Genomic DNA, 15,357 nt, shown 5'->3' on the forward strand with positions numbered 1-15,357 from the left:
ATTAATCATTTAGTCTAGACCAAAATATTAATAAATATATATATATTAAATAGCAGATCAAAGGAAATGCACATCCAGACAAGTAAACTATTAAAGCAAACGCATGAAAACTGACAGAAAATGTGTACTCCTGTGAACATGTTCTATAAATACTGCTTCTTACAGTATGTTGCATTAAGACAGACATGCAATCTTCTTCATTTATGATGGATGAGTACTTCTGTACCTCGGCAACAAGCTCACAGATGAATTTGTTTGTTCCAAAAATCAGTTTTTTTTTCTTTAGAAAATTTGCCTAACTCTGCTCTTTCTGGACAGGAAAACCTGTGTTATGCTGAAAACGTATCCTTTTCCAGTGTGAGAAACATACAATTAATACATGCCGAGTGCTTTGCCTTTGGGACACTGAGCATCACAGAGACGTGAGCTTGTAATAGAGCTATTTGTTTTCGTCAGAAAGCTGTCCAAATGCTCTCGCTAGGATCACCATACTGCACAAAGGCCATCTATGAATTGGTCAAGTCCACTGGGGCAGGTTATTGATTAGGCTTACGGCTAGTGAAATGAAAATATGCAACTAAATTAGATGTTGTTGTGTGCGCACAAATGTGTGTGCATGCCGACATTATAGCTACAAAGAAATCAACTTAATCTGCATCAAACACTGATCCAATTTCATAAAGACTTCTAAATGTAATTCTTTTTTTTTTAATTACTCTTTTCACCAAAGCCCATCACAAACTAGGTATCCACTTTGGCAATTTTTTTTTTTCCAACATGTATTCTTCTTTAAGACGTTGCATAAAGTGTAGAAATTAAGCCATCAATAATTCTAAATGTGGATCTCTGCCCCGTTTGTCTTCTGTCAAAATACCATGACTTGCCAAAGGTAAGTGACATCTCTAGTAAGTTCACTGCTCTTTAAGGCCCAATTTCCTCCTACAATGGAGAATTTGAACATATACAGCTGATGCCCATGTCATTCCATTTATACTTCAATGGTAGGTGTGAATAGTTGGCCAGGTTGATGAGTTTTATGTATGTCTTAGGTAGGCAAATGGCTAGCAAGAGGAGCTCTTGTGTTTTTCATTAACAGTGCAAGATTAAGAAAAGAGTCCGCTGAATTCGCAGGATCAAAAGATAATGTCTTGCCAGGCTCCAAGCTATGCATTTCGGGCAGCTGGGAGTGGGTTGGAGCTTTGAAAACAGACAACAGTGAAAATTCAGGGTTAGTGTAGAATGTTCCTTTATTGACAGAAGAGCAAAGACCGACATCGTGGGCTTTTCTCAGAGGAAAAGACGCTTGTGCTCATCTCAAGTGGCTTCAGAAAGCATTTGATTTTACCAAGCAGTTGCACTCGTTTGATCTGATGGGTTGATGAAAGCTGGTGATGGAGGGTAAAAGACAGATGGTTCATCCAATCACATAAGTTTATTTTTGAAGATGCATGCAGCGTTTCAAAGAACTTCCAAAATCAACTCCCCAGATGGTTCTGTGGAACAAAGTATTTGCATGTCAGGTTTAAATGATGAACAATAAAGATGTGGGTGACTATAAATCTGCCCACTTAGGCTCTCTTTAAAACTAGCAATTCTTGAACTCATTGGAGAGGGATAACAACCAGTGAGTAATGCATCTGTTTCCTGACATATGCACAGTTGGTGTGCTTTATACAACGTACAGTCAATTTCTAAGTCGCACGTGGACATCTGTTCACAGGCCCTTCCAGACTTTGGCAGTTGACATCATTTTTGTCACATGTACCCATGGTGACCAAGAAATCAAAGCTTTAAGCAAACATACACAACTTGTCAAAAATACATAATGGAGTACAAATACTTGTGCATACAACTTTCTACTACTCTTCTCATCCATTTAATTTCTTGTTCACATCTGCTGCCTTTCCTTTTGACATCTCCTTTTTCAACACGATCAGTTTGTCAGGGTCAGAAAGCAATTTAAAACCTCTATTAATGAGTTAGAGAGAGAGAGAGAGAGAGAGAGAGGTGAAAGAGGGAGAGGTTAAAGGGACTGAGAAAGAATAAGACGGTGTAGTTGGGCAGAGAGGGGAAGACGATGAAGAAGGAGGGAGGGGTAGGCTGGGGTGTCAACCATCAAAGCCGCCCAGGAGAAAAGAAGGCCAGGTGCTGGTTGTGGGAATGTGCCGTCCATGGTTCCAGGGACCAGGGAGCTGTGAACGGGGGAGGGGGGGGATGGTGGTAATTAGCCAAGCCTGGAGGAGAGAGAGGGCCCTTAAGGGCCCGCAGGGATAGCCCCTCCGAGAGGATACCATTTGCACTTCTACAGGAGCCGCCAGCCTCGGGCCACAAAGAAGGGGAAAAGGGGAACTATGGCATCCTTTATCAAGCCGGACAAAGACGCCGCATCTTTTCAAAGGGGACCGGAGAGAGAGAAACTTCAGTGTTCCAGGGAAGGAGGGGAAGAAGAGGAAAAAGGGAAGAAAGAATCCAACGACTTGTCAGGAGAGAAGCAGAGAGAGAGATGCCAGTGTGTGGGTTGCAAAGCGAGACAGGAGGTTACGGTCATACTGTGACCCAGTCAGTCCTCTGAGACATCAGAAATGCACTAATATCCACCACACAGACACACACACACATTTAGATAACACATAGTGCTGAGTTACACAAGTATGTTCCCACCGCATTGGAACTGAAACCAGTAACATGCTGTTTTTAAACATTAATGTCATTTTTCATTTCAGCTCGTCAAAAGATTTGAGGCATCAAAAGTCTCCTTTAGCTGAAGAATACAGTATCGCAAAAGCTGCGGCTCAATTTGATTTTGATTTCATATAAAGGATGCAAGAAGAGAGAGAATAAGGAGCTAAAACAGCCACCCTCTACCTTTGACATTATCAGGAAATCTTAAGAGTTTTGCCCTCCTGTAGAGAGATGGAAAGTGAAGGTCACTGACATTACTTTTACCTATTACCTTTGGAGTACAGCTGCATGGGAGGGGCGGTGAATGGTGGCCTTTGAGGCTATGAGGCAGTGTGCTCCTGGTTGGAGAGCTGCCTGACAGCCTTAGCTGAGTGGGGGCCAGAGGTCAGACAGGCCATGTGATAAGGCACTACAGACGTGCATATAGGGCCCCTGACTGAAGAGGCCTGAAAAATCTCAAGACCCCCCTTTCTCTGAGTCTCCTCTCTTCCTTTCTTTCCCCTTTCCTCTCTCTCCATCTGTAGACACAAAATGCCATTTGTTGTCCGTCAGTCAGTAGCGCTGGGCCCGGGTCGGGCCCGGCGCTGAAAGCTCCATTCACACACCCTCTCACCCAGGGATGTTTTTGCAATTCAATATTTTCACACGCAGGCAGCTTCATCGTTACTTTGGAACCGTACACTTGGCAGGATGAGGTTGGGGGCCTCTGGGACAGAGGGGCTGAGAGGTGGAAGAGAGGGGGTCAGCACAGAGGAATCCTAGTGTCGGGAGGGGACGGGCCTACACCAGCTAATGGGCCATCTTGAAATGTTTTAACCAAGACCCCTCCAACACCTACACTCACACAAACAAGTGTGCACTCAGTCGCCATCGGTTACACACACATGCCACTCTACTCATCGCTTCTCAACCATTCTGACTCCAGGTTAACAAGGAGGACTCTTTTTTGCTTCATCTCTGTGCTGATACAGTCACACTACCCAGACAGGAAAATACTTTTTCGCCCTCTCTCTTACCAGTTAGCATCATTTTAGTCCACATCTCAAATGCATAGCTCACACAAAGTTCATATCTTTTATTTCTCAAAGTAGGGACTTCATGGAAATTTGCCTCATTTTAACCAAACCATTTCAAGTGATTTGTTCTAATTCTACAACTGTAACAAGATTTGTTTAGCATACAGAGTGGCTGAGGGAAATAGGGCTGGTGAGGGGAGGAGGTACAATGTGAGGGAATTCCTAATATATTTATCCTGTGCACCACACTCTACTTAATGAAATTAAACCCCACCGATAGTGGCCCTTTGTCTCTGGAGAATTCAGTAATCAACATGCCACCAGTTTTCATTTTGTATGAAAATAAATGGCAGCCAGTGATATGCGCCTAATTGCGTTGCACCAGAGAGGAGCTGGGAGAGAGGAGAAACTTGGAGCAGTGATGTAGCAGAGCCAATTTTCATGGATAGCAGTGCTCGAAAGAGGTGGTTGAATAAGCAGAGGCATTCATCTGGGGGTTGCTAGCCCGCTTCCACTCTCTCCTCCTTATTCTATCCATCATACTCACAAAGAAAGTTAGCCAAGTATTAAGCAAATAGAGAACTGGTGAGCCCTCTGCACTAGCGCCTGGCAGGGTCACTGGATAATGACAGCTCAATTACTGTGAATCTCCTTGTATACCCTCCTCCCCACACCCTTCCCACCCTGCACGGCAAATTTGTCAAACTCGCCAAAACGATGAGTCTGACAGTGTAATCGCTAACCGTCCCAACCAACATGAAAGAGGTCTTTATCTGGCCAATCAAAGAACCTGATCTCTGAGAGAAAAGAGTTGGAGGCGCAGGGGGGGGGGGCAACTATAGAGAAGAGAAATGTCCCGCTCGGCCCCTGCGAGACGTGGAGATGTCTCTAATCCGCTTTAATGAGACACTGCTTGCCCATCTTTGTGGTAATGACGACACACAGTGGGAAAGATGGTGAGAAGGAGGGAGGGGGAAAAAAGAGCGGGGGAGATACAAGTGAAGATGGAGCCAAAGCTTTGAACTGGCGGCCTGATGAAAGGAGAAGCAGCAGTGGGAGTTTAGAACCATGCTGCCTCTAACACACCACTGTCTATTTGGGAAGACAGGCGAAAAAGCCCAGGGGGAAGAGCAGTTTGTCTGCTTATCATATCTGAACAGGATGAGCCATCATCAGCAATGTCGCAGCGGGACCGGAGTGAACTGTGTGTGTAAGTATGTGTGCGTGTGTGAGTGTGTATATATAAAGTGTACTTCTTATAATGACTAATTGCAATTCTTTGCTGGTAAAAGAGTTTCTATGGTATCTTCTAAAAATATATATTGAGTTGGCTTTGTGGCACTTTGTCATTACACTGTACTTGTTTTGATGATTAGACCTTTAATCCCAGAAGTTAGGCAACTGCATAAATAAATTCAGAATATTTTATGATACAGATATACAGTTATATTCTTTGTAAGCATAACAGGGAAACCTATCAAAAAGAAGCTAAAAACAATTATTCTTCCACTGCAGTACATTAAAAAACAAAACAAACAACAAAAAAAAAAAAAACAGTAAATCGTTCATTTGTACAGCAGAAATTACACACTGTATCGTCCAATTGCAAGGGAAGCAGTAACAAAAATGAGAGAGAATATCATACATTTAATTCATTTTCATTTTTCTTTTCATATATCATACCAAGAAATACCTGAACATAGAACATGGAGTAAATTAAAAAGCAACATAAAGGAATAATTTCAAGAGTGGACAAACAGAAAAGCGTATTAGAGTGTTAAGAGGGAGAAAGAAAGGGGGTTAATACCAAACAAATCAGGATTAGACCCAGATAAGACTAGTCACAATGTTGAGCAATCCCTGGGATATCACAATGCAGAGGGAGGGAGATCATGAGGGCTGCTAGAACACGCTAATTAGGGACTCGACACATTTGCTCCCTTGTTTTGCAAACAACACACACTGCTCAACAGCGGGTGGTGGACAATCAAACCAGACACACATAGAGATAACTATTTTCTGTTTATCAGCATACTCAGAAGTAAAGATGAGGCAAGTCTGAATGGATGAGCGAGCAGTCGAGGTGATTTCTCAGATTTCAAATGTTTGACTGTAAATTGAGTTGCCACAGGTCAAGACAGAATGCATTTAATTTCAGCGTAATGTTCTTTGACTTTTCTTTTTTAACCACCCACTCTCAAACGCACACTGTTCTCAGATTTTTGTTTGTCTATTTTTAACAAAAACCCTGCCCCCATCTGCAGGCTGAAAACACAGGGTATGGAGAGACGGAAAACAGGGGGCTGCGGAAAAAAAAAGAAAAACACCCGCGTTATATCTGAAAGTCTCTCAGCCATGTCAGTGTCTGCACAACCAAGTGATTGGGAGGCTGTTTTTCAAACTTGGCAGATGAGGTCACAGAGCAAGGTGGGAAAGAGCCATTTTTGCCAACTGGATAATGTGAGGTCAATGTATCAGTGGAATGAATGGGATTTGGAGGCATGTGCAAGAGCTTAATGCAGTGGTATTTGTATGTCACCTCAAAATTTGACAAAGCCAGCATTAGGCTCGGCAGGGAAGCTGACACATGTGTGTGTCAGTGTGTCCAGGTGCCCACCCATGGCTGTGCCAGACTGGGCCAAGGTCAAAGCTCGAAACAGTGACAGGACCTCCGACAACTGTACAAAATGGTGCGCACACACCGATTTGCACACTCTCACACACATTTAGCCAGCCACCAGTGCCAGCTCCTGCTGTTTGGGTGACATTTACACTCAACCTTTCTAGTTTGTGATTGATTGGGGTTAAGTCAGACCAATGCACAAAAAAATCTGTCACCACTGAGGTGTGTGCATATGTGTATGTATCCATGCAGGGTCCATCTGTGTTACTCTGTGTGTGCATGGTTTCAGTACACCGATGTGTCACTGCAAAGCAGGGAGCTAGGAAAAGCCAGTCAAGTGTTTTCAACCCTTTGGTGAGACTCAATCAACACTGACGGGTCAGTGTGACTTCATAATACTGCCAAACTACAACTGGAGTCATTTATGCTTAACCTTCCCCCCCAAAGAAAGGCTCAGCCATTTCTGACTCTTGAATGCAGAGTGAAACACTGCACCTGTCTTGAGTGTGTTGGTGAGATATTAAATCTAGCAAAAAAAAAAAATAAAGCATTTAAAGCGATTCCGTCAGATATGTGAGATGCTGCAAAGGCAGGCGATGTGGGACTTGTTGGATCACATGGGTAAAAGATAAAAACTCATTTTGAGATCATAGCAAAGCACCAAGAATACCTGAAAGAGCTGAATGAGGAAAATTTCAAAATCGCAAAAAAATTGTGGAAATGGTGTCTGTATTTTTGGGGTTTGCTGGATTTCATTTAATAATCATTCCATTTGTCTTCCCTTTTCAAAAGGACACTTGGCCAAAACAGCAGCAGCAGTACAATTACAGCTGTAGCTCACTAAATAACAATAAGGATTTAAAAAAACCATCTCACCCTCTTCATGTGTACCAGGGATGAGGAAGAGATAAACATGCCGATGACATCACACGGAAGGAGCATCATTAATGAGCCGCATTAGAGTAGTAACAACACAAAGAATTTAAACAAACTGGATCATTAAAATTGAATCATCTTTATTCAAAGCTTTAGAACTCCAGCAAATTAGGTTAAATTTCCCTCTCTTCTGTTTATATTCTGAAAAGGCAGAATGTCTCACACAAGTTATCATCATGGGCAGACTGTTTAAAAAGTTGAGGGCAAGTAAGAAGAAATTAGACCTCGGGCTACACTGTCATCCATATTCTAATGTATCACAGAACAATTGTCTGGGGAAAAAAAAAACTTTGTTTAAGAACCTGCTCTCACAGCACAATGAAATATGTGGTTACACGAAGCAATTCATCTTTATTTCTATTATATTATGTGAATCAAATGATCACCAGAGGAAACTGTGTCTTTACACAAAACTGACCATACAGTAACCATGACTCCAACCTTACCCTGACATACCTTGCCACAAATTATTACAATCAGGCAAAACCTTATGAATGAAACTTCTTTAACTGCTTGTTGTTTATCACTGATAAAAAAAAAATATATATTCCTTTTATATTCAACATGCCCTCATAGTACAACTAGCTTACATGTACTTCAAAACATATTTGAGCAAATATATACCAACAAAGATGAAAATAAGTATGCAAAGACTAAGCACCGCACATTAGAATGAAGAGCTGACATCCAACAAAGCTCCATAATCAAGTACTTATGTTGTAAATGTGGCCTTGCCAAGTGTGGACTGAAGCAATTAGTTAGGCTTCACAATTTTTCAGTACTTCAAAAACTGACACAAGTGCTTCTAAAAGCAGTCCAAATGCTCATATCAAAAGAACCAACACCATGAATGAGAAAGTAAACAAAAGCTCGGTTTCCCAAATCGCTGCAGGCCATGTTGTCCTCACAATAACACTGTTTCTGTAAAATAAAAATGAAAATGAAAGTCTAGCAATCACAGCACAAACAGGCTAATATCAAAATGGCGTCAGCTTCTGGATGCAAATAGTAATGAGACCGATTATGATTTTAGAGATGTGAAGCGGCAGAACGGAAGATGCCTGAATCAGACTGAAGCACAGACCCTCCGTATCATTTCACACAAAAGCAAAGGGCTCAGGGGTCTGACTCTTTTTAAAAATCAATGAATATAATGACAATCAAAATAAAAACAAAATGTGTAAAAATGCTGTAAGTTCATCAGAAACTTTCATCAGTTAGCAACAAATGAAATAAAACTTAATGGTAGTTTTACTGGGATTTCTGTGGATATATATTTGGTCTACAGTGGTTCACTGCTGCTGCTACATCAAAATAACCCCCCACTACTATTCATCACATTTCCTTTCCATTTGATGATCCTGTCATTTATAGGTCCAGGCTCTAATCTATGAATGTAAACTGCAACTATGTGCATCACATTACAGCTGCATGACAGCAATGCATTGGAGACTCCCAGCGTTTAGCCAGAAGTTAAACATAGCCACCATTGTTGGTTTTAAACTATTATGGGTTGGTTTTTATTAACTCTGTCAAAACATCAGAAGCTGTTGAGCCAGGCCAAGTTCATGACTGTTCATGACTACATCTAATAATGGGCCTTTAACGCAAAGATCACAAGGGCATCTGGAAATTAGTATATAGATTCAGACAGAAACAGAGGGAGGGGGGCAGTCGGAAACTACCTGCATTTGTTCAGCGTGGATTAGTTGGAGGAAGTGGGGAGCGTTTTGGAGAAAAAAGAAAAAAAGAAGAAATTCAGGTAGTAAAACACGTGGTGTGGCGCTACCCTTCTTTTTTAATTGACCTGGTAATATAGAAAAAAAAATGGGTTAAGACAATCGATACAGTGAGCAAGCAGCGGGCAGATTCAGCACCTTTCTTATTCTCCACATAAGAGGAAAGGTAACTGTGAATGTTTCTGGATGAACTATATTTCTTTGGGTTCTGCTGCAGAAGTCACCAAACGTGCAAGACAGCGAGAGGGGAGCGTCTGCGTGTGTGGAGCGTCTGCGTGTGTGGCTATTTGTCCACACGTGCAATGAAAACTACCAGGAAATAAATCTACACTTACTTAATCGGAAGCCTTAATTGATCCAAAAACCAATTTGAAGATACAAATGGGCCCCGAAGAATACCACAATTAAACAGCCGCAAGGTGTTACATTTTTCAGACACAGTCAGCCCACAGTGGTGCACAGCCATGAACTGCACACAAATACAAGTAACTTCAATTTAAGCGATGCACTTCCAGGTGCGATTACAATGTCAGTTTGCTTCTTTATTCTCCGTTAGACAGTCTGAATGGATTTTTAGTGGAGATAAAACGAGGTAAAGTCACATGTCAAATTCGTCCCCTATTGTGGCGTTAGAGCTCCAGTCTGGATTTCCTTCAGTCATTAGGAAAAACATAAATAATTAAAAGCGAAAATAGCATTTAGTGTCTCAATTTCATTCCAAATGCAAATAAATGATTTATACCAATATGAAATTAAACTTTGAACTGGTTTCAGTCGAGCGGGAATGTAAATATTCAGAGAACGCAAAGCGATGGGCTTTTGCTTTAGAAAATATATAAATAACACACACACACTCGTGAGGAAGAAATCCGACTTTAAACACAAAACCGTCCATTCCTGCTGATACCAAAGCATGTAAACAAGCCACGGCTGCATATTAGTGATCAATACAAGTCTATGAAAGCACACGTGAGTTCATATTGCAGCCTACATGGCTGAGGAGTCAGAGTGTGCAGTCCGCCGAGAGAAGAAATTACACACGAGGGTTAAAAATAAAATAATAAAGCAGCTGGTGCACATTTGCTGAGGCCCTGCTGTACTCAGCTTCAAACGAGTAGCTTCACCTTAGCGTCAGAAAAAGAAAGAGCAGAAAAATGGGGGAGAAATACCCTCCCACGCGTCATATTCAAAAGCTGTGGGCCTGTGTGTTTTGAATGTTAAGAAGAACAAGGTATTTTTCATGGCTGCTGTCTGCTCTGTTTTTCCTACCGACGCGACACAACAGACCTGAGGCCTCTGCCTGCAGAGAGCTGCGAAGCGAGTGCTACAGTGCAAAGCCAGGTATTTGTGTTCATTAGCACCCGGATCAACAGACTATCGAGGCTGTTTAGAGATCAAGACCAAGTGCAATTACTGGCAAAGAGCAGGACCCTCAACGTGTTGAAGTATCGCCACAAAGCAGTCCAATTAGACTGCTGCTTTTTGTTCATTTTCTCCCTTTGTTTTAAGCTTGCATGGGAACTTGATGACCGTCCTGTCACGAGGAACGTGCAAGAAAAATAAGTTAATAAATTAAAAGAAAAAAGAAGGGGGGGGGATATATAATTTTGCCATTTGACTGCACGGGCGGTGAGGCTGCAACTGTTACGAGACGTGTTCGCAAATTTATGTGAGAACTGTAAATAGAGTTCAGTGAAAAACTGACGTGCGTTGTGCTTGTTTTTTTTTTTTTTTTTTTTTAAATAAAATAAATTCCGCAGTATTATTCATTTCACTTTAAGTCTGAGAGGTTTTTTTTTTTTTTAATAGATTTGAGAGTCTAACCTTGAGGTCGAGGTTCATGTGGAATTAACAAGGCCAGTGACACACAAAGTCTTTGAAGGCCTGTAAACATGTAATCGAGCATGTGCAACATGCAAAGGGACATACATGTTCAAAAACAATTATTTTCTTCCCTAAAAATAAATAAATAAATGGCAAAAAAAATGAATACATAAAATGCTGTATTCAAACTGCACTTTACAAACACAGCTAATGTTGTGGTGGTTCCACAAAACACCTAAATGAACACATTATGGGAAATAGCAACAGGCCTTCACGGGTCGTGAAGGCGTGTGAAGCATTGGTCTTTCAAATGAATTGTGGATAAATAAGCAGACTGACCCACATAACAGGCCGTAGAAAACAAAGTTCATTCATGCAGGAATAAAAATGCGGTGGAAATGAATCAATGCACCAACGACAAAAACAAACGTCAAAAAAAACAAAAAACATGCTTCATTCCCAACAACAAAGTGCTCGTGTTCGCAAAATTGAATACATGAATTTTCCGTGTGACGCGAGCAGGAGTCCACTAAGAAGTAGTATGGGCGCTTTCAGGACACATTATTGATTGGCATTCCCTCGAGGAGGAACCAGTCTGCAGCAGTCCGGTGGCCCTGGGACAAAACCCATTTGCCGGAGAGCGATATCTTCTGCGATTTGACCAAGATACACTGAAAAAGTCTACATTCAAATAATGCTTTCTCTCCAAATTCACATCTCGGCGTCTCCGCGTTCGCTGGCTACAGAAAGAGTGCGCCCAGCTCAGTGGAGGCTGTGCAGCAGCTCGCAGCAGAACAGTGCCACAGCGCCCACTATTTCAAAAGCCGGGAATATTATTTCACAAGACTTGGAATGACTCTGTAAAAAAAAAAAAAAAAAAAAAAAAAAAAAAAGTTAGGCTACTATCCATTTCGACAAGTTTCTTGGTTGCTTCGGGAAAGGAATCTGCGCGTCCACTGAAATCGCCGACAACCGAAAAGAGGGAAATGCAAGACAGAGCAGAGATTTGAACGGCGATGTTTATCTCTGCTTTTAAAGGACTCTGGTCAACTAAAACACCGGCGGCGTTTCACATCACACAAGAAACTTTCTGACAGAGGAACCAGCGAAGCCAAGACCGCGACATGCAGGGAAACAAGACTGAGCCGCCGTGGCTGTGCACACTTTTTTAAAAAGAAAACTTCTCACTGGACAAAGAGTCGCCCCCATCCTCTTTTAAGGCTATGGCAAATGACAAGGACACACTGGACATCTACAACACCGGGAGTTTGGAGCCGGCGACTGAAAGCGGTAAGAAGGGGAAAAATAAGACCTACTTTTGGCCAGTTTTCTCGCCCTCGCCTTGGATCTCATCTTGTCGGCTTGTAGATTCCTCTCGTCGTCCTCCGTGAGCCCAGAAGCAGCAACAACACTATCTTCATCTCACCAGCATTGTCAGTTTGGACACCTTCGCACATGCGCACAGGCCATTCAATCTGACACCCTCGCCGGGGCCAAAAAACTTTCCAATGTATTCATCATCATCACTTTTTTTGTCCTATCGTCTCCCCTTTAGATCACTTATCTCTTCCCCTCCTCCTCTTCCTCCTCCTTCTGCTCTCTCTTCACCACCTCACCTCTCCTCCCTCCCCCCATGCCATCCCCACGTTCTCGTCCCCCTTCTCACCCCAACACCCCCCCACCCGCCCCATTCAGCTCCTGCCAGCACAGTCTTGGATTTTTACCCCTTTAACAGCGACTACTTGGTTTTCTCCAACATAGCGGTGGACACACTGAGGTATTGTGCTGAGGTCAAGGTCGTATTTTCATTTCGAAAAGTACGATTTTTATTCATTATCCTTTCATCGGCATTGCAATCCTACCAGTGTTTAGTATTTCTATGTTTATTTTTCGTAATTTTGGCCATGTGTGATAAGAAAAATTGCTCTCTTTTCAATTTACAGGATTTACAAACTTTAAATAAAGCTGTCGACGCAGCTGATATCTCATCGTAAGATGTGCCAAAAAGCTCTCGGGTTACACAGGTTATTTTTAACTTTATTAACGCACATGCAGGCAAAAGTAGGTCCAGGGCTCTATTGTTGTAGCAACTTTACAGGCAATGATTTGGTCGCGTGTGTGTACTTCTGTGTGTGTGTGTGGGTGGGTGTGTGTGTGTGTAAACCTTGTTGCCTTCAGGACAAGCAGCAACCAGCAGCTGTTTTGACGCAGGCATGGAGCCTCCACAAGCACCAGGGAGAAGTCCGGGCTTTTTTTCCTCTCACTTTCCTTCTGTGTTCACATTTCCAACAATTGTATCTGCAGCGGCCGTTTCTTGCAGAGCTCCGTGTGCTTACTGTTGGCAACACCGTGCGCGAACACTCGAGCGCCGACCACCTGAACGACGGTGGACGAGCTGCAGCGTTTGTCGATGCATGACTTTTGCCCTGCACCTGTTTGTTTGTTTGTTTGTTTGTTTATTTATTTATCTGTTTACTGCAGCAGGAGGAGACGATCTTTGCGTTAAACCGCGTCCATCCAACAGCTCCATGTAGCCTGAAGAACAGCCAGGTAATATTTTGGATTTCTGGGAACAACATTTTCCATTCTAATCAAACACAAATGCGTTACTAAATTCTGCGGAATATTTTATTTTCCTATCTGCGTCATGTATGATGACATAGAGGTTATAAACAAGGCCGCTGAATGCCTTATTTAAGCGGAATTAAATAAAATTCAAAATAATTTAATTCGTGCAGACTAATATTCTACTTCAGCCATTTCAGATTTTTTTAATGGCCTATACGTACATCATATTATTTATCATTATTTTCAATAACACACACACACACACACACACACACACACACATATATATATATGTGTGTGTGTGTGTGTTATTTACTTACATTTTACACAGCCTAGCCTTGAAAGGAAACAAATTGTTCATTTGGATTTTATTATCTTAAAAAAATAAAATAAAAAAAACAGAATATACAGTCCAGTTTTTCCTGATGGTGGCAGGCTGGTCGTTATATTCATGTGGTGTCTGGGCCTTTAGCCCTCATGTCATATGGGAATGGTTTCCGTCTAGTTTAGCTGAATAAAGGCGGCTCTATGTTGGAGCCTATTAAAGATCGGTGGTGATGGAGCAACTGCAGTCTGCTGGGACAGCAGCAGGGATCAGTTGCTTGGATCACACCACATTTTCAGCAGACATGTTCAAATACACTGACATGAAGTTGCTATTATTATTATTATTGGCGATATCTGTTTCCATATTTTCTAGGCGGTCTGCCTGACATCTCTTTGGTTTTCTTGCTTCATGCTTGAACTGCTGCTTCCTTCTCCTTGTGATGCACATTAAACTATTGATTTGAATAAAGGCTTGAGCTCATCAAACACGTCTCCAGTCTATATTGGAGAGAAATCGCCGTGGGACCTTCTCCGATGACTTGAAGTGAAACGAATGACATGATCATTAGTCAATAATAATCAGTAGTAATTAGCATACATTGGCTGTACATTAGGGAGTTTTGTCTTGCATCATGAGGTGGGGGTGGCGGGGGGGGGGGGGGGGGGGGGTAATTTATTGGCTTGACAGAGGGCAGCACGGAAGCATTTCAAAAGTGCTTTCTTCTACCTGCAGTGCAGGGAGTGTGAAGAAGGGCACATGGGGTGACCAACTTGTTATACACTTTTAACAATTTATTTGTAGCCCTAAAAAAAATAGGGATCGTTTTATGAGGGCTGCATTTAATAGACAAAAGCTCCACAAGCACCGAGGCCTTGCAGAGGCTGCGCAGGAGAGACGGGAACAGAGAAGGAAAGCAAGTCGATAGTCAAATCATATTCTAGGCTAGATGAGAAACATTGTGTACAAAGGTTTTGTTTACTCCTTTCCGTGTCTAAGGAAACCACTGGAGCGTGGCGACAAGCTATCAATAATCCATTGTCTTAATCGACTGGTTTTATTGATACCTCCTCGTCTTTTTCAAACAGAAGGATGAAAAAAAAAAAGACAGAACTTTTTTTTTTTCTCTCTCTCCGTTTGTCAGAATTATTTCCATTAACCGCCCGAAACAGTTGAGGCCTCTGAATATTTCCTGCACTGCATTGGGTTGGACAAATGATTTCACATGGCGCAACACCTTTTAAAGGAGCAATTAACTGTGATTATGCTTGCAAAGAAAAGTGCTGCTGTCCAACACTGGCCCGTTGGGGATTACTTTTCTGCGCCATTTAAATGTCGACCTTTAAAGGGTTGGTTGAAACGTAGAGAGGCTGCAAGGGAAAACCTCGCATTTCGCATCTTTTTTTTCCCCTTTTCTTTTTTTCCTGTCTTGAGGCTGGAGGGAGCGCGTGAAGGCTACGCCGCTGGCTCCGTCCCCAGAAGAGAGTTGCGCCGCTGCACTCCAGCCAGCCGCACACGGTCCCCTCAGTTCTATTAATCCCTCTAATTAGACTAAAAAGAAGCAGATGAGATTCATTATCAACTAAGAATGACAACAAACACACAGACATAAACACCGGCAGGTTCAACTAAAAATTAAAGGCA

The 15,357-nt window shown here is 42.2% G+C and overlaps 1 protein-coding gene across 6 annotated transcripts in view; it reads right to left on the reverse strand.

Annotated features, from left to right (window-relative positions):
• prdm16 (PR domain containing 16) overlaps positions 1–12,377 on the reverse strand; it is a 171,989-nt gene extending 159,612 nt beyond the window's left edge. For 4 of the 6 annotated variants that reach the window (XM_075476450.1, XM_075476442.1, XM_075476441.1 and 1 more), the window contains exon 1: positions 12,137–12,377. In XM_075476450.1, the coding sequence (XP_075332565.1) occupies positions 12,137–12,173 (37 nt within the window). In that variant the 5' untranslated portion in view covers positions 12,174–12,377. The remainder of the gene's footprint in view (positions 1–12,136) is intronic. The other 2 variants (XM_075476446.1, XM_075476445.1) reach the window with 1 other exon arrangement.
• Positions 12,378–15,357: the final 2,980 nt, after the last annotated feature.

This window comes from Odontesthes bonariensis, chromosome 10 (assembly GCF_027942865.1).
Source record: "Odontesthes bonariensis isolate fOdoBon6 chromosome 10, fOdoBon6.hap1, whole genome shotgun sequence".
Classification (NCBI taxonomy): Eukaryota; Metazoa; Chordata; class Actinopteri; order Atheriniformes; family Atherinopsidae; genus Odontesthes; species Odontesthes bonariensis.